Source organism: Tympanuchus pallidicinctus, unplaced genomic scaffold (assembly GCF_026119805.1).
Source record: "Tympanuchus pallidicinctus isolate F22 unplaced genomic scaffold, pur_lepc_1.0 scaffold23, whole genome shotgun sequence".
NCBI classification, from domain to species: Eukaryota; Metazoa; Chordata; class Aves; order Galliformes; family Phasianidae; genus Tympanuchus; species Tympanuchus pallidicinctus.
In genome coordinates this window covers 6,923,020-6,945,046 of record NW_026294740.1, presented here as the reverse complement: position 1 = coordinate 6,945,046, position 22,027 = coordinate 6,923,020, and the positions used below count along the sequence as shown (strand labels likewise).

The 22,027-nt window shown below is 48.6% G+C and overlaps 1 protein-coding gene and 1 long non-coding RNA gene across 3 annotated transcripts in view; one reads left to right on the top strand and one right to left on the bottom strand.

Moving 5' to 3' along the window:
• Positions 1-22,027, top strand: part of MAP2K6 (mitogen-activated protein kinase kinase 6) — a 45,724-nt gene that overhangs the window by 3,415 nt on the left and 20,282 nt on the right. For both annotated transcript variants that reach the window (XM_052687923.1, XM_052687922.1), the window contains exons 2-7: positions 15,062-15,128; positions 16,293-16,341; positions 18,449-18,562; positions 20,090-20,209; positions 20,887-21,003; positions 21,453-21,504. In XM_052687923.1, coding sequence (XP_052543883.1) covers positions 15,062-15,128; positions 16,293-16,341; positions 18,449-18,562; positions 20,090-20,209; positions 20,887-21,003; positions 21,453-21,504 — 519 coding nt within the window. The remainder of the gene's footprint in view (positions 1-15,061; positions 15,129-16,292; positions 16,342-18,448; positions 18,563-20,089; positions 20,210-20,886; positions 21,004-21,452; positions 21,505-22,027) is intronic.
• LOC128083051 (uncharacterized) lies at positions 1,780-4,584 on the bottom strand. The gene is made up of 3 exons (XR_008207938.1): positions 4,509-4,584; positions 3,869-3,913; positions 1,780-2,627 (listed from the first exon to the last, which is right to left on the bottom strand). It is a non-coding gene; the product is annotated as an uncharacterized LOC128083051 (long non-coding RNA).

Sequence of the window (22,027 nt, the reverse complement as noted above, 5' to 3'; positions counted from 1 at the left end):
GTATAAATAGGAGGAGGAATGGCTGTTTATGAGGGTGGACAGTGATAGGATGCAGAGAATGGTGACGCACTGGAACAGGTTGCCCAAGAAGGTTGTGGATGCCCCATCCCTGGAGGTATTCAGGGCCAGGCTGGATGTGGCTCTGGGCAGCCTGGTCTGGTGGTTGGTGACCCTGCACATAGCAAGGGGTTGAAACTGGATGAGCATTGTGGCCCTTTTCAACCCAGGCCATTCTGTGATAAGCAGCGTGGAGGTATGGATAAGGAAGTGTGGAAGTGCGGTGCATTGCTGGAGGAATTAAGTAGCATGGGATGAAGGACAGGCAGATGGCTGGGGTGGAAAGCAGCAGGCAGCAGTGTTTGATGTCAGTCAAAGAAGTGCACTGTGCAGCTGAGCGAGGGGGAATCGTGCGCCCTGCACCTCGTGGTGCTGCTCTGCTGCTCCCATGGCATTGCCCTGAGGATGGAGCTGCACCTCGGGCTGTGCTGCACCCACCATGCTGTTCCTGCAGCAATGTGGCAGGAGGGCAACGCTCCCCAGGGCTCAGCAGGGACAGGAAACCATCAGCATATAAAAAGCTTGAACTATATGAGCAATTACAGCAATAAAAGTGATACGTTGCGGGGGGAAAGGAATAAAGCCACGGCGTGTCTTTTTTAGGTTTCTCTCTGCCACACCAAGTGGTGCTCATTTGTTTCCTTCAGTTCCCAAAAAGCAGACCTTCCTCTGGGGTGAATTCCCTCCTGTGACACACACATACACATTAGCTGCTAAGATGAAACAAACGATGCTCAGTTAAAACCACAGGAGTAATTTAGGGAGCTGAGACTCTTCATTCTTCCGAGAATATTGGTGTTCACGGAACACAATTAGCATGGAAGTCACAAAGCAGACTTGTCCATCTCATGCTGTGGTTGCAGATGTATCAGATAACTAAGAAGTTGGTTTGGTTGGCTTGTTTGGCTCCAGGGGCAACCCTGGGCCAATGGGGCAGGATGGATGATGGCCCCAAAGGCAGCTCTGTGCCAGTAGGGTGCACTGGGTGATGGTTTGGCTGTGGGGTCACTGGAGACTGGAAAAAACGCAGGGCTGCTCTGTGCATTTCAGCCATGGCCAGAGCTATAATTACAAAAGTTGTTTCGTTAGCTGCAGAGTTGCTTAGCTCCCTTCCTTAGGGCCTGGCTGGGAATAGTTTAAGAGATTAGCATTATCAGCTAGAGCAATGTTAGCACTAAAGCAGATCTAGGATCCTGGAGCTTTGCCACGCCAGATATATTCTGCAGCAGCAGAGCAGGAAAGGCCATTCAGTACCACTCCATACCCACACACAGTGCAAAAAGGTTTCGGCTTTTTTGCTTTTTGTCTTCCAAATCCATGTTATTTTGCACGAGTTCAAATTTTGACGAGTACAAATGAAAAAGTGCACTGTAATTCTGGCTCAGTGAAAAGCCATTGGGAGGGGGAAGCCTGAGCCATGCTTATAGGGCTTTCTTCTGCCTCAAAGCCAAACCGAAAGCTCTCCTTCCCCCAGAGCAGGAAATCCCAAACACTTGGTTGACGTTTCAGGGAGTTGATCCCATCATTAAGGTCTCTGGGGTGCGAAAGCACTCGTGACTCATCTCGGTTTTGGAGATGTTGCAAGCAGATGCAGCACATCCTCCACAAGGGCTGCAGGAAGCTGCTGGCGCATCCCAAGTGAAAAGCACTGAAGCACTGTGCTGAGCATCCTTCAGGGTCTGCACCCCATCATTGCTGAATGTGGGGCAGGCACTGCTCAGGCTGCGTTGCTGCCCCAAAACCATCACACCAAGGGCCTTTGCACATTAGGCTGAGTGCACTGAAGCCCAAGGAGCATTGTGCAAGCGGCCGGAGGGAGCAGCCTTTGCAGTTTGGTATTTGTAAGAAAGACTTCAGGGAAAGAGATTTTTTTTCCCCCTGTTGAAGCAGGAAAACTTCACTGAGCGGAGCTGATCCAGTTTCTTGCTGCTGCTGTTTTGTTAGCCTACTTAGCTTGCCATTTTCTCATCAAGGCTGGGCTCTCCTCATCTGCACCACGCAGATCAAGAATCATTAGCAGAGCTGAAGCCCAACAAACATCCACTTTTACTGCACTCTGATGAAACCAGTGGAAAAAAACAGTAAAAGTCACAGCTGAGATGCCAAAGATAAGGCAGCAATAGAAAATAAGTACAGGAGTCACCACTTCTGTCTGCAGCGAGAGGCCTTCAGGAAGGCTGAATGGGCAGAGCTGCTGTAGCTGCATTTGAAGGAGAATCTCCTAAACAAAAGTATGCAATTGCACTTCATAAAGCAATGCTTATCAGTACACAGTGGCCTCAGAGCAGTGTGTGTGGTGGAAATCCCAGTACCTGTGTTGTTGTGCTGCTTCACCCCACGGTGGGTCTCATCCTGGCTCTGCCCATTGCTGTGTTTGCAGCAGGGCCCATCTGACACTGCTTTATGGAAATTACTGCTTCCTTCCATGCAGTTGTTTCTCTTAAGTGCGTTTATTGCTTCTCCAGTAGTTCAAGGGCAGATACAGAAAATGGCAAAAAAAAAAAAAAAAAAAGCAAAGCCTTTTGTTGCTCTGATGGCTCTAAAGTAATGGATTTCCCTCTGGCACAACCCTGTGTTGAGAGGAAAAGGAGGAAAAAAAAGGTTTTTCAACCTTTTTCAGCTGAGGAGCTCCAGCAATGACTGCTGGCTGTGCCCTGGGCTTGCTCTGCTCCAGCTCAGTCACCCAGCAGCTCCATCCCTCTAAGCTGTGCACCCCTGCCCTGAGCAGAGGGTGCATGGGCTGAGGTCCCACAGAGCACTGTGCTGCCCTTGGCATGGGCTCCACACTCCCCAGGCACTTTTCCAGTACTGGCAACTGGAAGCCATTTAGAGGCACACTTTCCAGCTTAGATTTCAACACAGCCCTTTCTTTCTAGTGCTGTTTTAATTGCCTACAATTAGGGTCTCCCATGCTGCAAAAATGGGAAAGAAAGCAAACCAGCTTTGCCTTTGCAAGGGCTGGAGCTGATTTTTGTCTTCCAAACTGTGGCCTTTTCTAAGGGAAGTGCCAGCCCACGAGAACAGCAGTTGTGCATGCTATGCCTGCTGGTTTGAGCCCATATTAAGTGGCTTGTGATGTAGAATCATAGCATCATTAAGGTTGGAAAGGACTGCTAAGATCATCAACACCAGCCCACCCCTGTTGTGCCCACTGACCCTATCCCTCAGTGCCACATCTTTGTGGTTTTGGGACACCTCCCTGCCCTCCCCCCCACTCCTTGGGCAGCTGTGCCACTGCATCACTGCTCTTTCAGAGAAGAAAAGTTTCCTAGAACCAACCTGAACATCCCCTGGTGCAACTTGAGGCCATTAAGGGACACTGCAGTGGGTTTCCTATAAGCTGAGTAACCTCTGGAGCTTGGGCACAGTGATGCAGCCCCTACTGCACTCCTGATGCAGGATTCCTTCCCCCTGCTCAGAGCTGTTGATGCAGCAGCTCACTCCCAGGCGAACCTCAGCACTTAACTGTACTAATTAAATGTTTTCAGAAACCACAAGATTGACCTTCACTGCATGCCCACAGATTTTTCTCTTATTTAACGAGTACAGGGTTGACGGGGTAACCTATTAAAGGAAAATAGCAGTGCTCTAGATACTGTTGTTTTCCCAACCTGTTCCAATGTGTTTTTTGCTTTTTAGCTATGGGGCTGGGAGCCACAATCCCTTAATAGCCTAGAGGAAGAGCCAGGCTGGAGATGAGGAATGCTCAGCACAAAGTCTGATAGAACAGTCAGCATCCCCCAGGCTGGAGCTCCCCAGGTCCGTATGCAAGAAACCACAGCAGCCAACATCCATCCATAGGGACGCTTACCTAATAGTTCTGCACAGCACAGGGCCATCCTTGGGGAGATACCCTCTAGAAGAAAAAAAAATAATAATAATAAAGGCAATTAACACAGAGCTTGGCTGCCTTACCTTTCCCAAGGACAGCACTGATATGCTTATTGCTCACACAGCTTCGAACCTCTCTGCAGAGGATTTGACTTGCTGCCAAAGGAGCAGTTTCACCAACGAAGGGAAGGAGCAGTGCAGTGTGTGTGTGTGTGTGTCACAGGAGGACATGGCAGGACAGCAGCATCCCAGCTGCAGGCAGATCCCAGGCCATCCCTGGCAGATGTTGCACTCAGAGGTTATCAGTTGTAAATCACTTTCTGGAGGTCAGAGTGATTGCGTTCACAGAGGTCCCTTGTAGAAGGGGCACTGGGGTCACAGCAGCACCCGCGGCAGGGCAGGGAGCGTGCTCCCACCCAGGGCAGCTCCATTCATGTCATAGGCAGCTTCCCTTGGAGCTAACTGTGATTTATCTTTTTTCCCCTCTCAAAAACATTTGGCACTTCCCCCGCAAGAAATCAGGAGCTCTGTGTCAGATAAGGGGCTGGAACAGCTTCCTGCAAGCAGGGAGCATTCCTCCTCTTCTTCCAGCCCAATACCAGCACTAGCAATTACCTTACCTTGCAGCATACACATTAGAGCCATCCTCTGCCAGCACCACCCCCAGGAGCACCTCTTGCAGGATCTGTCCCCAGGATCCTGCTTTACAAAGGCATTGCCACAGCTGATGCCAAGCAGCAATGAATGGGAACAGATTCAGAGCAGCTGGGCTGGGAGGGGTCTGGAGATTTGTTTGCTTTCCCTATACAAGTGAAGCTGAACGTGATTTTTTTAATTCATATTCTGATCTTGAAACTCCTTATGCATGTGTTAAACTTGGAGTGCGTGAGCAGAGTCAGTGGTACTGGATGTGCTTGCAGCTGAGCACACACATAAGAATTTACAGGGCTGGGGATGTATTTGCTCCTGGTTGCTAAGTGGGGTGGACATGTGGGATCTGTGTGATGATTTACACCACCCTGCTGCTCTCCCTTGGTTCCTTTTCTCCTATTTCTCCGTGTCCTTGTCAGAAAGCAGTGCTGTACTTGAGAGCATTTGTGCATCTAACTGAACGTTCAGTCACAAACCCAGCACAGGGAGTTCTACAGAGGCTTTGACAGAAAGGCTCCTAAAGGAAGTTCTGTGGTCACAGCTCCTGGCTTAGGCTGGGTGGAGAGGTGCAGCCTGGTGGGGTTTGATCCATGTTGGGCTTACGTGGGTAGAAAAACATTTGCTCACTTGTGTCAGGGATGCTTGGGTGGATGGGAAAAAGGGCAGGGAGTGCTGTCTTCTGCCAGAGTGCCGTGCCGTCATGCATTTTGTAATGTGTTCTGAACTGAAATAAAAATGGCGTGATAAAAATCTTGCTTTGCTTTATTAGATGAGGTGCAAGCACGTCCACGCTCTTGGCAGGTGCCTGGCAGGAGAGCTGCAAGTCCCTGCCCTCTAACTTCTGTCTAAATCCACTTGAACCTCAGGTCTTCCTTGGCAGCCCGAGCAATGCATCCCATATTCTACATCCTGTGTCCTTGGTCCTACATCCCATATTTTGCATCTTGGATCCTGCATCCCACATCACACATCTACATCCTGCATCTTTCAACTCGTGTCCTCCATCCCACATCCCATATCCTCCATCTCACATCCCGTATCCTGCAGTTTGCATCCCACATCTTGCATCCTGCATCTTGCATCCTCCACATCGTTTCTACTCCAGCCTGCATCCCGCATCCTTCATCACGCATCCTACATCCTACATCCTGTATCCCGAACTCACTGTGAGTGGGGGGCCCTACCTGTTTGCTGAGAGGCACTGCCAGCAGAGGGAGCATGAGTGAGCTCTGCCATCTGCGCTGCTCAGAGCGAAGTATCATCTTGAATTGTCTTGGTACAAAATTAAGCAAGCAGGCTCTCAGATGAGAAATGAATAGAAGAGGGTTCTTAATGGGAGAGAACACAGTCACGTTGGTCAGAATCTTGATCGTGTTGCCAACAAACAGAATTACAGGATCAATGGGCAGTTCTCTCTCTACTGTGCTTGGAACGTGAATCGCCTGTTTTATCCAAAGGTGGCTTTTCTTGTGAACAGTAGATTATAAACTCAGGTTTACATGCAGTGAATCAGCAGCAGGAGGTGGCTCCATGGCATTGCGTAAATGTCCAGCGTTTGCAGTATGCTGAGGCAGTTCAGTCCATCTCAGCAAAATGAACCCCTTGCGGCTGCTGAGCACGGAGCAGAGGGAATGTCACCACACAGGGGGTTGGTGTGGCACCAGGGTTGGTGTCCCAGCGACAGAAGAAGGCTGTTCCTCTGGGGCTCAGCCGAGCAGTGGAGGAATTCTGTTCCTCTGTTGAGTTTTCCAGGGAGTGGGTGTGTTAGGAAGGACAGAAGTGTTTGTAGCTGGGCTGTGGTTGGGGGGTTTAAGGCAGATGTGCTCCCACTGTGGCTAAGGCTGTGCGTGTCCGTGTGTCTGCATGCCCTTGTGTCCTTGGGTCTTGATGTCTTTGTGTCCACGTGTCAGTGTGTCTGTGTGTTTCTGTGTCTTTAGGCCCATATATCCATGTGTCCCCTTGCCTGTATGTCCACATGTCCACGTGTCTGTGTGTCCTTATGTCCGTCTGCCCACCCACATGCGCTGGCCATCCCGTTGCCGCTGGCAGGTGCCCTTTGGCGGACGGAGTAGAGAAATGAAGGTAGCAGCAATGAGAGCAGCCTCATCCTCCAGCTCTTCTTGCACAAAAGCCCTTTTGTTCCACGGGTGGATTCCAGGAGCTTTTCTCCAGTTTGGATTCCAGCAAACTCCCACTGGAAGCAGACAGCCGATGGTTTGGAAACAAAGCGGTGACTGCAGCAGTCCCTCCCCAAACCCTGTGCGGGCTGCAGGCTCCCAGCAGCAGCTTCTCTGGGTGGCAGTGCTGTGGGTTTCCTAATTGGAGATAGCAGCAAAGCACACAGGCTCCGAGATGGAAAGGTAGTGAAAGCAGAGGGGAGATATTAGTGTAATTTCCATGCTGGGATTTCTCCCCACTGCTGGCACATCCTTCCCAGAGCCCATTGCAGGAGCCCTGCAGAGAAGCTGTCCCCAGTGCTGGGTGCCCACATGGGTGTTGTGGTGGCCATGAGTGATTTGTGAGATTTGAGGCATTTGGGACAGGAGCAGGCTGGAATAGGTTTTTCACTGTAAGTAGGCTGTATGTGCAGGCAAACTGTCCAATTTTTCTTTTTTTTCTTTTTTTTTCACGTTTTTTTTTTTTTTTGCAAGCATCCTTGTAACCATTGCAGATGGGTTTGGAGGTACACTTGCATTGTGCTAAGGAGAATGGGACCACAGACTCCATGCAACACGGGCAGCATCCCCCAGCGGCCGCCCATGGCTCTTCACTCCAGTGGGTGTGAGTCAGAGCCCAGGCGTGTTTGTGCCTTAACTCGTTATTGCAGCACACCTGAGTGCTTGGCACACACAAACAAACCTTGTGCAACGTGGCCACGACCGGGGTCATCGGAGCTGGAACCGGAGTGGGCACATCCCTGCAACCTGCCACCTCCCCTCTGTGTGGGATGTGCCCAGGAGGGATGTGCTGCACTGTGCTGGGGGGGATTGCTGCCAGCTGTGCCCAGCTGTGTGCCTCTGTGCGCTGGGACATCGCTGCTGCTGGTTGCACCCAGCCGTGCCCTTTCCCCTGGCCACTGAACTGGGTGGATGCACATGTGGGATGCCTTCAGCCAAAGTGTTGTAATAAGGTTTTTAATAAGAAAACCTCCTGTGACCTGTGCTGAAAGCCGTAGGCAAGCAAAACTCTCCTATCTACCATCTCCTACTTGCATTAGCACCTGAAGTGTGATGGATTTCGGGTTGTTTTGCATTGCATCTGTTTTGGCTGGGAAGTGAAACCCAAGGTCTTGGTTCATTTTTGGTTGGTGGGGATCTGGGGAGGTGTAGAATCAGTTCATTAAGATCACAGAGTCATTAAGGTTGGAAAAGAGCACTGAGGTCTCCAAGTCCAACCCCACCCCACCCCCAACATGCCCATAACCACATCCCTCAGTGCTACATCCCCATGGTTCTGGAACACCTCTGGGGTTGGTGACTCCTCCATTCCTTGGGCAGCTGTGCCACTGCATCACTGCTTTTTTGGAGATGAAATTGTTCCTAATATCCAACCTGAACCTCTCCTGGTTCAGCCATCACTCTCATCCTACATCACTGCAGGACTCATGTCAAACCCCAGTCAAAGCATCCCTTCCATTCCAAAGCTCTTAATGCCTCCAACATGCAGAGGTGCAGCCATATCAGACCTCCTGCAACCAAAATATACAGGCAGATAGGAAGAAATGGCAGCCCTCTGCTTTCTGTATTGACGCAAATAAACACAGCAGCCTGCAGCCTGTTTGCAGGATGTGTTAAGAGAAAAATGGGCAGAGTACAAGAGCTGAGCCTGAATCAGGAAATTACCTTCCAAATTGAATTACGGAAATACAGAGCTTATTGAAAGACAGGCAAATGGGTTCTGATATTTGCACAGTTTGGTGTCGCTGCTGTATGCTTCAGCACTGCAGGAGCACACAGATTAGCCTGCTGGAGCTCCGAGTGCAAAGCTTTCTGCATGGCCTTTCTCACGTGTTTCGTTCTTGTGCCGCTTTCCTGACCCGTCCCTTGCAGGAGGCTGAGCTCACCCTGCAGCACACCCAGAGATCTTTGCATTGTGTTTGCACCTGGGCAGAGCTAACACAAGCTGGAAACGCAGCTCTCTTGCATCGGGACGCAACAGCGAGCAGCAGGGCGTTGCACAACCTTCGCACCATGCACCTCCTTGCAGAAACCCTGCTATTTTGGTTTGGGGCCTCTCCTGCAGGGTTGATTACAGGTTGCAGAGTTGAGTCATAAGGAGTGAGCAGAACCTTGCAGCAGTCCCAGCGGTGTGGGTGCTGATAGTGTCAGCCTGGGCCATGGGATCGTGGTGTGGGGCAGCAGGAGAATCAGTGTGGTACGCTGCCGTGGTCAGTGGGAATTGTACTGGGATGCATGCAGCATCCTCTGCTTGCAGGCTTCCAGTTGCACAGCTTTCCAGACGTTGTGTCTGGCCAGATAGGGATGCAGGGTTTGCCGTCACCATGTTGTTAAATGGGACTAATTGATGGATTGGTTTTGGAGAAAAGCAAGGGAGGAGTGGAGGGCTGAAGGTCAGAGGAAGTCAGGGCTGTGCCCTGGTCTCTGTGCCTGGCTCTGTGTTTCAGGCACATCCTGACTCCGGATCTTGCCACATCCATGACAATCACAAAAGCTCCCTTGCTTTTCCTGCTTCCTGTCCCCAAATGCGGTTTCTAAGGGGAAAAAAAAAAAAAAAGAAAAAAGAAAAAAGGAGACAGAGACAAAGAAGTGTGAGCCGCAGCACGGGTATGGAGTGCAGCTCAGGGGCTGCAGCTGGGATCCAGGAGCTGGGATCTGGAACCTAGGATGTAGGAGCTTGGAGCTGCTGCAGCCCCTTTCCCAGCAGCCCTGCACTGAGTTGTTAAGGAAACAGATTCCAAGCTGGCTGTTTCCAAGGAGTTCTTGCAAACAACATGAGGGAGGATGGGGATGAAGGAGAAGCAAGAGTCTTCATCCCAGCAGTGCAGTGGTGGAGGAGCAGCCACAAATGGCCAGGCTTGCTTATTAGCAAGGAGAGAGCACCTGAATTATTTTTCAGGGAGGCAAATAAAGCACAGCAAGCACTTTAGCCCTTGGCTTTTGGTTGAGCCTTTAAGAGCCTCCTGCATGCTAATTCCTTGAACAAGGAGCTGGAAAACAGATTTTCAGGCCCACTTTCATGGTGCTTGCACGGACACCATGTGGAGCTTTTGGTTTCCTCCAGAAACAAGGGCTTGTCTGAAGCTGTGTGTCCACAAACTGGGGGCGTATGGAGCTCAGCTGCTTACCCTGCCTGCTCCTGGCTCTGAGCATCACACAGCCCTGGAAATGTGATGGGAGGAGATGGAAGTGATGGGAGGAGAGCTTCCCAGGAGGCTTCCATCAGCTCCAACCATTTTGCATGCATTAACCTTCAATAATTTGCAAGCCTAAAGAATAAAGCTACGGAATGATGTTTAGTAACTCAAAACTTTGGGTATTTTCACTGGAAGCCTGCAGAGCTGGGCATTTGCAGGGTATGTGAGACCTCAAAAAGTAAATTCTAACTTCTTGGTTGTTCAAGAGGTGTTTCAGCCTTGTTTGCAGCAATCCATGGTCATGAGCCCTCAGTCTTGCAGAGGAGATGCTGATTTGCCCTTGTCCTATGGAAATGCACCGAGCATCTCCGTTCTGCCCTCAGTTTGGATGGGGTGTTGCTGGCAGAGCTGAGGACACACAGTAGGGAAAGGGCATCGTTTGGCTTTCAAGAGTATTGAGAAAACCAGACAAAAACTCAGGAATTGTAATGAGCTGCTTTTATCTCTTCAAAAGGAGCAGAAAGAGGCATTTCCCTCCTGTGAAATTTTACCATCAGACTCTGTGCTAAAGAGTGTTATGTGAAAGAAAGTGCCGCTGCACGGCTATTGAACATGGCTTTAATAATAAATTGTGGTGAAGACAGAACTGGTTAATATCCTTTGAAGGAAATAGGAGCTTTTTGTGGCAAGGAACCATTTACTGTGGATTAAATCATAAAAAGTTTTTGACTGCAAAGAAAAGTCTGGAGATGGGGAATGGGATTTTCCTTCAGAAGCGAAGGTTTGTTTTCTGCTACAGCATATGTGGGCAGCAAATTCCTCTGTCTTCCTCTTTATTATTCCCCATTATGTTCCCTACCCTTCCGCCACGAAGCTTTGAAGTCTCATTTTTCAATATTGATATTTAACATTGCTCTAATAGAACAGGGCCAGCCCCATTAATCTCGGCACAGTGGTGGGAAGAGGTTAACAAGCTGATTGGAGGCTGTATTTTTCTCCCCTCCCGGAGGAATTGGTTTAAGACCTTCGCAGGGAAGTATTTAATGTGTTTTCATTAAGTCAGTTTTTCTTTTTCCTGCTGTAGTTTTGCCTCTGGACGTGGCTCCAGCAGCGATGCTGCAGTGGGGCTGAAGGGAAGGGGTTGGAAACAGAGGGGCTAAAGGTGAGGGGTTGGAAACCAAAGGGTTTAAAGATGGCCACCGCAGTGCATCGTGTTTGTAACTGCTTGCAAAAGGAGGTGGATTTAAGTTATGTACACCCGGGGTGTTCTGCTGGATCAGAACAAGGGTCTGGAGATGCCTCTGTGCACCACTTGAAACCAATTTTGTTTTTTTAATATATATATTTTTTCCTCAGTTATTCTTAAAACTTGGCTTTTGAGGTGGGTGTTTGTGAAAGTCTCTGCACGGGAAATTGCAGGGGAGAGCTTTCAGATGAGCGTTAGCACGGAAGCTGCGAGGCTGGTGGGCCACTGGTGGTTGTTCACATGGAAAACTCACAGCTTTTTGGATGCTGGGGTACAGATGTGCAGTCACATCTGCACGTCAGACCGTGAGCCTTCTGCACTCTGTGCTTTGTGCAGTACCTCGCTGGGGCTTTCCGTGCTCAGAGCTGCAGTGAGCCCTTGTACCGATGCTGGACACCTGCCCTGTGCCACCTGCTGCCCAGATCTGCAGTCTCCCAGAGCTCCATTTCTCTGTTAGATGAAGTTGGCCTCTGGATTTAAACCTCCTGTGAGGGACGCAGGCAGATGCACAGATGTGGTGATTTTCTTTAGGAAGCAAAGCTAAAAATAATAATGATTCATAAAAATGCTGTGAAAACGACCATTTTTTTTCTAGTGGATGGAGCAGGTAACATCCAATTTGCTGTGTGATTGAGCTGCCTCCACGTTTGGAGCTCTGTACAGATGACTTCTCTCAGCAAGCTGCAGTTTCATCCAGCGTTGTCGTTCAAAGCTGGTGTCTGCTGTGGCAAACTGGATGGTGTTATCTGACAGCTTGTTTGGCAGCTGTGATTGAAAAGAACTGATCTTGGGACTTACATTTACTTAAAAAAAAAACCACCTTCAGACATAAGTGCTCAGAGACGTGGGTCCCAGCACTGCCTGGGGGTCTCTTGCTGGGTTTCCCCATGTATTGCTCATTTGGGAGCAGGTCTTGACCAGTTCAGACCACTTGCTTATGCCCTCCCCAGTGTGCATATTCAATGCAATCAGGGTTAGTTTCTTTTTTTTTTTTTCCCCAACACATATGCAGGGAATGGTTTGGGCACTGGGTGCTCTGTTCCCATCCCTGCTGCTCACCCTCCAGGGTCCCCAGATCTTTGCAGAGCATGCTACTTAGGCAGGGTCGTTGTCTTGGAGCAGCTGTGGAGCATCAACTGAGCTCCCCCATGCCAGCAAGGGGGTCCCTGCTGCATGGTCAGGATGGCTCATGCTTCCTCTCAGTATGACTAACTCTTCGTGGTTAGGATGGCTAACATTTCATGGTCAGGATGGCTGATGTTCTATGGTTAGTATGGCAAACTCTTCATTTTAGGATGGCTGATGGTTTATGGTCAGGATGGCTAACTCTTCATGGCCAGAATGGCTCACGTTCCATGGTCAGGATGTCAAACTCTTGATGGTCAGGATGGCGAATTCTTCACGGACAAGATGGCTAATGTTTCATTGCAGGATGGTTAAAATTCAAGTCCTCCCACAGTTCCCACTCGCAGTCCTTCCCAGCTCAGTCCTGACCCATGCGTTTTCTGTGCCGCTGCCACTGCTTTCTTCTGTCTCAAGAAGAAAACCCCAAAGAACCGTTAGGCTGTGTCTGCGTCTTGGCAACTCGAACATGGGAACAGATTGTACTTCAAAAAAATGGCAAAGTTTCAAAATATTGTATTCTGTGAAGAAGAGACAAGGAAAATAAACTCCCCAAAGTGCAGATTTTATTTCACCAGAAGGCGGAGGGCTTTTAATATTTATTTGGGTTTGTCATCTTGCTACTTAGTTCTTCTGCTGACACCACTTGTGAACCACGGCAGGATTGAGTGCTGCGCAGTCTATTCTGATTCATGTTCAAATGAGGGTAATTTCCATTCGGTTCATTTATGCTCTCCTGGAGCCACCTGAGAGCAGCTCGTGAGGTATGACTGCAGCACCTGAGGCTGTGCAAGAAAATCCATCAAGGAAAAAAAAACAGAGGAAAAACAAAGCAAATATATACTTGCTTCCCTTATTATTTTGGTGGCTGCGTGCACATCACTGCAGCAGTGTGGATGGATGGATGGCTGATGTGCAGAAGTAGTGGTGTGCTAAGAGATGGCTGCGGAGTGTTTGCAGGAGAAGTTCTGGCTTATTCCCATGAGCAGAATGAGGATGAAAATACTGCTTTCCTTGTGGAGGTGATTGTGTTGTTTGCTTTAACTGTAAGAGGATGCGGGCAGGTTTTGGAGGCAGAGGTGGGATGGGAGAATGGGAGACTGCCAGGGAACAGGGGTTGTTTGTTTGCACTGCAAGTCCTGTGTTTGTGAGATTCCTTTTTAAGCTAAAACATGACGACATCAAGAGCACCACTATGGATTTAGCATCCTGTTGGATCCATGCACAGCTCGGGCGAGAAATGGGACCTGACATAGCAGGGTCAGTTGTGCTCTGTTGTGCCTTCTGTGTGCAACTGGGAAATTGAGAAGTAAAAGGATCACAGAACGGCTCTGCGAGCTGTAGAAATTCCTACACTTGCCTTCACGTTTATTTGTACTTCCTTTCAGACCAGCTCCCACCTCTTGGAAACCTCTTGGAAAAATGGAGAGCTGTTCCTCATGTTTCTGAGTGACCTTGCTTCTTTTAGTTTGCCTTTTCTGTGTTGGACCGGGAGCTCCCTGGAGCTCCTGTTGGTTTTGTTGTTGTTGTTTGGTTGGTCGGTTGGTTTTTTGCTTTGTGAGTTTGCTGCTCTGCAGATTTCTAGCAACAATAGCAAGTGTGCACGGCGGTTTCCCATGAATGCTTTTCCCACGAGGTGTCAGCTGGGCTGCAGCAGCCTGTCCCATCCTGGAGTTGCTCGTTGCCAAGCGGAGCGAGCGTAGTCTTGTCTTTTGGAGCAAACAGACAAACAACAACAAATAAAAAGTTGGCAGTCTGCATTGACTAATTGCTTCAAAAAGGTCATTTTCAGAGCTGGGTGCTTGCACTTTGATCTCGCACCCCTCCAGCATTGGGATGCACACACTTCTGTCGACCTGGGCTTGTGTCAAGGGGAAAAACAAACTCAAACATGAAGGGGAGCGTTGAGAATAAGGAGTAAAACTCATGCTTAAAAGAAAGAGTAATTGATATAAATTGTTAGGTTGAAAATGTTTGATGCCTAAATTAGATGCCTGTGCCTTTTTGGGGGGCACATGGGGTTTTCTTACACACCCAAACAGCCAGAGGTTTACCTTGGGGTTTTGGTGACATGACTTATGTTTTCAGGTCATTCTATCCATGAATTCAAAACCCTGTGTTGAAGTGTGGCTGTATACGTTTAGTCATAAAAAGCTTCTTGTGTTTCTCTGTCTGCCTGGCTCTCGTGTCTGCCTGCTGGACTCCCTTTCCAGCAGAGGCTGCATTTGAACTGCTTCAGAGCTTGAGCTGCATCCAGCTCAGAATGGCTTGGCCGGTCAGCATGAACAGAAACAAATGGCTTTGAAGCCTGCAAACTTCATTCTGCTGTATTTTTGCTGGGTTTGCATAACTTTAATGACCAAGAGGTGAAACGTCAGTTTGAACAGAGTCAGAATGTAGCTCTGGACGTTCAGATTCAATCTGAAAAAGGTTTTTAATCCTGCCGGCATTCACAGTTATATATCTAGAATGGTTTAAAATCGGCCTAAGAAACATTTGAAGGGATTCTACATGGGTAGGGCTGACGGAGGAGAAATACCTTTCTTTTTGCATTTTCACATGGGCTGCCTTTGCCAGAGCCCTTGCCTGTGTTCCATACCAAGTTGGCAGCCAGACCGTGCAGGTCTAAATGAAGCGTAGCTGAACAAAGGCACTTTATGTTTTGAACTCTGTGCCCTGAGTCTACACCACCAGCCTGGCCTGGCATTTATGTTAAATAAGGTCAACAAATATAGGCAAGCTGTATTTCGCAAATTAACCACCAACCTCCTCCCACCAAAAAAAAAAAAATAATAATAATAAAGGCCTTTCTTTAATTCTGCCTCTTTCTTGTTTCATAGGCAAGAAGAGAAACCCTGGGCTGAAAATTCCTAAAGAAGCATTTGAGCAACCACAGACGAGCTCCACGTAAGTCACCCAAAGAGTAACAGGGAATAAAAAGCAAACCATGGGTCCCAGCTGCCTTCCAGTGTTTGTGGGAATGCTGCTGGGGCTCATCCCTGCAGGACTGGGTAATAAGACCCTGCCCGAGGACAGTGCCTGGGTTCACTGTTAGAGAAGGCTGTAATTAACAACCCTTGTATTTTTGATGTAGCCCCATTGCACCCTGCCTGTTGCTGCCATGGTCTGTGTCTCATTTGCTGCTTCGTGATGTGCCCATGGAAAGGAAAATATCATGAGCATCTGATCTTAACCCATGTGGCACTTCTTCCACCCAGATTGATTTGGTTGAGGCATAGAACCACCTTTTCCCTATCTATTCTGCCTTGAAAAAGAAAACACTGTGTTTTTATGGCAGTTTTTCCAGCTCCAAGCTGCCTGGCTTTCTTGATTCTTTGAGGACTGCCTTCTATCAGCCCATTACCTTGTACTGCTGATCAGAGCTCCATCCCTTTTTCCCTAAGGCAGTCCCTGGGCATTTTGGAGTAGCAGCCAGTGAATGCACAACATGAGAAAGCTGAGATCCCAATTTTTGCGTTCATTAGAGTGGGTCAGCTCAGATCCCATGCTGTATTCATGGCATGGGCAATGTTTTTGGCACAGACAATCAGTTCAGCATGCTGGAAACAAGGTGCTCCCCGAGAGCCCCACCCCTGGCAGTGCAGAGCTGACACCTTCCCTTCCCTGGGAGAAGGTGAAAGATGTGGTGAGAAGCTGAGCCCTCCCCATCTTGCCTTTGCTATTTCTGGAAAGGATTAATGGAAACCAGCTTTTGCTTTTGACCTTTATACCCACTTAGTCCATATTTCATATGGGCTGACAGAGATTTGGTGCTTGTCACCTCGCTTGCCTTTCCTAGGACCAGGCTGCAGTCCCAGCCTGCTGGAGGAGCACATCCCACACGGGGTATGGATGTGAGGAATGCCAGCTCCAGCAGCTGCCTCCCTGACACCTTTTTAGGATGACTTTGAGGACCTTGGTTGCATCTGTTGATCCAACAAAGCTAAGAGACCCACTAGGTGTGAAGGCTGCTGGTTTGCTGTGCAGGGGGATAGCTTGGGGGTTGTAAATACTTGTTGAGGGAAAACAGGCCCTTTAAGGAACATTTCACATCTTTTTTCTCTCCTGCAGGCCACCCAGGGATCTAGACTCTAAAGCCTGCATCTCTATTGGCGAGGAGGTAAGCTTGGGGGTTGTGGTGAGGAGGAGACCTTTGGGGACTGGTGACCCTCCTTCTCCAGGCAGGCTGCTGCTGGCATTGCTTCCTACTTAACTGCAGCCAAAATAGGGCAGGTTGGCACACCCCAGCAATTCACATGTGCAGCCCTGGGGCAGCTGCAGAACAGCCTGCTGGTGGTCCTTGCTACTGACCATGCTCCAATTGTTCACCCATCACTCCTGGGTCCCATTTGTGTTTTCCACCTTGGAAATTCCTGCCCTGACTTGGATAAGGTGCAGCTAATCCCCTGGAAATATCCATTACAATCCAAGGGACTGCTAGCAGCGGATTTTACTCTCCTTTGCGTCTGCTTTGCTGATTTAAAAGCCTTCACCCAAATTATTTCCCTTTGCTAATACTAGAGGCCTTCTCCTCGAGAGTCTTAACTTAGGGTAGATCTTCCTGTCCTGGAAGTGAAACCTTCTGACAGCATGGAAACCTGTCCACCTGATGCTATAAAAACACAGCAGGAAAAAAAAAAAAAACATCCCAAACCAAGGACAGCTGTTTTGATACGAGAAAATGGCCCAGCAGCATTCAGCAAAACGCTTTAAAGCCGGGCAATAAATTTATTAGGTGCAAAAGATAGGCTTCAGTGTCAGCGAGTTAATTTATGAAGTGAAATACTAATGCAGAGGTGTTTTATGTCGTCTATCTTTGGATGCTTTTCTTTCATTTTGGATCTGGTATTTTCCCTGGCATGGGGAGGAGCTGGGAGGTGGACAAGAGTGTGAGATGCCTCAGGAGCACAACGGTGCAGCCCAAGGCAGAGCAGTGCTTCTGCTGGAGCTGCATGAAAATCCCTGCTCCCTGCAGTCCCAGGAAAGGGGAACATCCATCCCAGCCCTCCCTGTGCTCTGTGCGTGGAAGCAGACAGGCAGTCTTCTAAAACACAACACTTGGGCTTTCTTATGGATGCAGATCTGTGGCTATCTCAAAGAAGCCAGTGTGCCATGGCTTGAATTTCCCACGGACCCATCACTTATTTGTCCAGCCAGTTCCTTTAGGATGTGCTCCCCTCTTCCTACACTCACCCCAATCCCTGGAGAAATCCACTTTCCCCTTCTCCCTTTAAACTTCCCTGCTAATTGGAAGAGCTCGGAGCACGTCAAAGTGCTTTCCTGGAGAGGGTCCCATGGAACAGTAGCAGCAGTGTCAGGCAGTCAGCGATGCTTAAATCAAGCAGAAATATTGAGGAGGGCTCCTTGTGCAGGGGATGTAGCCTGAGCACAGTAACACAGTGTATGGGCCCTTGCAGGCACGGGTCGGACTGCAGGATTTTTCTGCTGCGCAGGCAAAAAGCGGTGTGGGATTATGCGCTGTGAATCAGTTCATTATAACCCGCTTCTTTCTGTAGGATGATTGACTGATGTGGTGGTGCGTTCAGCAAACAGAATGGCTGGTTTTAGTAGCGAGAGCATATTTTAAAGATCCAAAAATAATAATAAGCAAAAAAAAAAAATAAAAAGAAATAGGGCTGCTGCACAATATCGCAGCAGAAGGGAGAAGGGCAGGTTAAAATGCAAGGCTCCAAACAAAGTTATCCTTTGTGTAAGGCCAGCAGAAGGAGACCTCCAAGGCTAGACAAAATAAATCCTTTGTGGTTTACAATCGGGGCACACTCGGCTAGCTTTTGGGCCATCTGCAGGCCTGAAGAAATAAGCCTTGAAACAGATCAGGGATGCTTCCTTGAGTGTTTGGGGGAGGAGGAGGAGGGAGGAAATTTAAAAAAAGAAATAGGAAAATTGAAGGTGATTCCAGGCGGGAGGCTGCTGGGGGGTTTTCCATCCCATGTCCTAACGGATGGGGAGGCTGCAGGTGAAGGGTGGGAGCATGCAGGCGGCATCCCACCAAGGAGTGCTCCTTCCTGCATCTACCCCAGAGCTCTGTTAATTACTGTGAAGTAGTTAACCCTCCATACAGCTGCTGGGGGCCATGGTTTTGTTTGTAGCCTCATGGAGCGGATGGGGAGGTACCCAGTTGAGATGAATTTACGTGCTCGGGGTTAGGTTGTAGGGCAATGATGCTCCTTGCAGCCACCTTCTTGCTAATGGCTTTCTCCCTGCAGAACTTTGAGGTGAAAGCTGATGACCTGGAGCCCATCTCTGAGCTGGGACGAGGTGCATACGGGGTGGTGGAGAAGATGCGGCACATGCCTAGCGGGCAGATCATGGCAGTGAAGGTAGAGTGAGCCTCCATGCTTTCTGTGTGTGTTGTATGGATGCCTGGACCAATTCTTTCCAATTGGAATCTTCTTTCTTCTCAGGGGCAAGGAGTGCTGATTCATACATTCAGTAGATTCGGGCCCCATTTAACAAAAAATTGGGTATGCTGAAGAAGAATGATACATAATGTAGCTCAAGCATCACGGTTCATCTGAGTAGCAACAAGTCTGTCTTTGCTAGGATTCTAGAAGCAATTTGCCATCATTTCTTTAAAGTATGCATGTATTTTTCTAACAAACCTCAATTCAGACCTCTGCACAGTGCTTACAAAGAAGACTGTACTGTAAATTCAGTTGCATAAGATCATTTTCTTCAGCTGGTACTGTTTCAGTTTCTTTGGAATGGGGAATTTTTGTTGGCTTTTTTTTTTTTCTCCACATTTTGTCTGCTTCAGTGGGGTCTTGGTTCATGACAGGTTTGTTGATGCTATTATGAAAAGTTTTCATAACAGCAGCTTTGACTCATAAGCCTGCAGCTGAAGGAAATAGTCATGGGAAAATTTGTACCTTGGGAAAGGCCAATTTTTACAGGACTGAGTTTTAGCTCAAATTTCCTTTCAGAATAAGAAAAAAGGCGAAAAAAAGATGCAGAACTGGAAGCTATGAGCAAACTGAAAGGAAATTCTTAGCTCCTCTGTTGCGACTAAACCTTGCTGTTGATGCTGGGATGTGTCTCAGGGCCTCCATGCTCTGCATTTTCTTTTCTTGTTCACCATACTGCAAAAGATCTCTTTGAGAATGATGGAAGAAGATATGGCAGGGACATTCGGGCTATTGCATCTGCAGAACTAAATAGAATCATAGAATCTTAGAATTACAGAGTCATTAAGGTAGGAAAAGACAACTCAGATCATGTAGTTCAACCGTCAACCCATAACAACTATGCCCACTAAGCCATGTTTAATTCCATCATTATTGATCTTGAGTGGCTTTAACCAAGAAGCCTAAATGCATGTGTGATGTGTGTTGAGCCCATTCGTAGTGTTTCCCTACTGAGGGGCTGCAGGTGTTCCACACAGATGACATCTCTTCCCTGGATGACTGGGAAGTGCCCACATGCCAAACCATGAGGAGCACATGGCCTTGGGCTCTGGGAATGATGCCATCTTATCCCAAAGTCCAGTGATGGAATAGATGTGCACTACAGCTCCAAAAGTCACAGCTTTCCACCAGCCTAGAATTTGATTTCCTCCTCCCTTCTCCTCTCTTAAGTCACAGCTGTTGTAGAGTCTTTTGGTTGTTGTAAAAATGGGTGACTTTTGTAGGGAAGAGCAAAACCACCTGCATTTTGAACTGAGGTGAGGAGAACTCTTCATCCACCTTCTGTGGCGTTTGGGTGGCTGTGCTTGGGATGTGCCAGTGACAGAGGTGTGACAAAGGGTAAAGGCGTGATGTCAAGACATGGTGGTCAGCCTGGACACCACCAGCTACAGCAGCATGGTGCAGAGATGCTGCCAGCCAATACTGAAATGCTTTGTGTTCCAGCGCATCCGAGCCACGGTGAACAGCCAAGAGCAGAAGAGGTTATTGATGGATCTGGATATCTCCATGAGGACAGTAGATTGCCCCTTCACCGTCACTTTCTATGGAGCACTTTTCCGAGAGGTATGGCACCCTGCAAATTGAACATGCTGGATACCCTTCCAGGCTCTGAATTGCCTGGGCTTGCTCCACATGCAAGGGTTTAAACTAGATATGATGTATGGTAGGATTGGAATTTGCTCAACCTTGAGCTGAAGGTCTTTCATTTACTCTTATTTGGTGAGCAGAGAGGGGCTTGGTGCTGGATGTGTGTGGTGGGGATGCCCAGGTGCCAATGATGCTGATCTACAGCTTGATCTCTTAGTGTTAATATTGTCCTGAATTGTCCTTGATTTCCTCCACATGGAGTTAAAATATGGAAAGCAAGAAGTGCAAGATTTATTGAAGAGGTTTAAGTGTAGCTCTGCAGAGCTGAATGTTTCCCGACTGGGCATTTGCAGAGTGACCTGAGCATGTAAGGAACCTCAATCCTGATAACTTTCAGGACTCCTAAATTACAGAGACTCTGCTTTGGGAAGAGACAGCAGAAAATGAACTTTAAATGGTAGGGAAGGTGGATGGCACTTAATTCCAGCTGGGGAGACGAGAAGGGGAATGCCGAGTTCAGTTTTGCTGAATGACTTTTAGATGACAGAGAAAGAGGCAAACAGAACAGCAAAGGAGGACAGCGCTGATGATTGCACGTGAAAGGAAAGGGTGATCCATTCCATAGGCAGATATCTGCTTTTTTTATCCTCCAGGGAGACGTGTGGATTTGCATGGAGCTGATGGATACCTCACTGGACAAATTTTACAAGCACGTCATTGACAAAGGCCTGACGATTCCTGAGGACATCCTAGGGAAAATAGCCGTCTCTGTGAGTATGAGCAGGGCGAGGAGGGAAGGAAAAGGATGTTTCTTTTCTGAGCCAAGTCCTGCATCACCAGCCTCCCAGCAGTGTTTGCACTGGGCAAGGTCCACAGGCCAGCCCATATGGACGTTTCTAGGTGGCTTCCAGTATTTGGTCTTGGGTGATGTCATTTATGAGCCATAAATACCCCCCAAATGTGCCTGTGCACACTGCCTCTAAGAGGCGGCACAGTATTGGGTGTGGGGATGACCCCACAGCTCCTCTACCTTCCCATTAGGATTCTGACACTCTGGGAGATCCCTGGGTGCCTGCTGTCACCTCAGGGTGCAGGACACAGGAGAGATGTAGCTCCTTCCCTCCAGGCAGGTCCAGTGAGGATGGGGGGGAAGGCAGTCAGCATTGCCTCCCCACCGCAGTGCTACCAGCTGTGATTCACTCTAGATTTGTTCTTTCAGATTGTAAAAGCACTAGAACATCTACACAGTAAGCTCTCCGTGATCCACAGAGGTAAGAGCCAGGCTGTGCTGCTGTTTGTCTGTCCCATCAGCCTCCTGAGGGCTGGCCTCGCAGCCGGGCGCAGGGCTCCCAAAGTACCCCAGATGCTCTCTTTTATGACTAGCAAAAGCCACGTCAGAAGAAATGTCTGCTGATTTGCTCTTTAAAAACTCCAAGCTGGAGCTGGAGCTGGAGCGGAGAAGTGGGCTCCAGCCTGATTGTGTTGGCAGAGAAAGAGCTGTTTGCTCTGGATTACGTTTCCCTAATCCGTGGTCTGAATCCACGGTGTGCTTCACTACCTCTGCAAAATTAAAGCAGACTTTTCCTTCTGACTTTGCTGTGCTCTGGATCAGGCTTTGTGCAGGCATCTCCATTCTGGCGGTGACTTAACCATCCCCATCTCCTTCTGTGGGCTTCCCCAAACACTAGCTGGGCAGTGTGTTCCCTACTTAACATAGAATCATAGAACATAGCTTCATGTGAACTCTTGAATATTCTCTTTAAGCATTTCTCTTTTTGCATCTCATGGATGCCA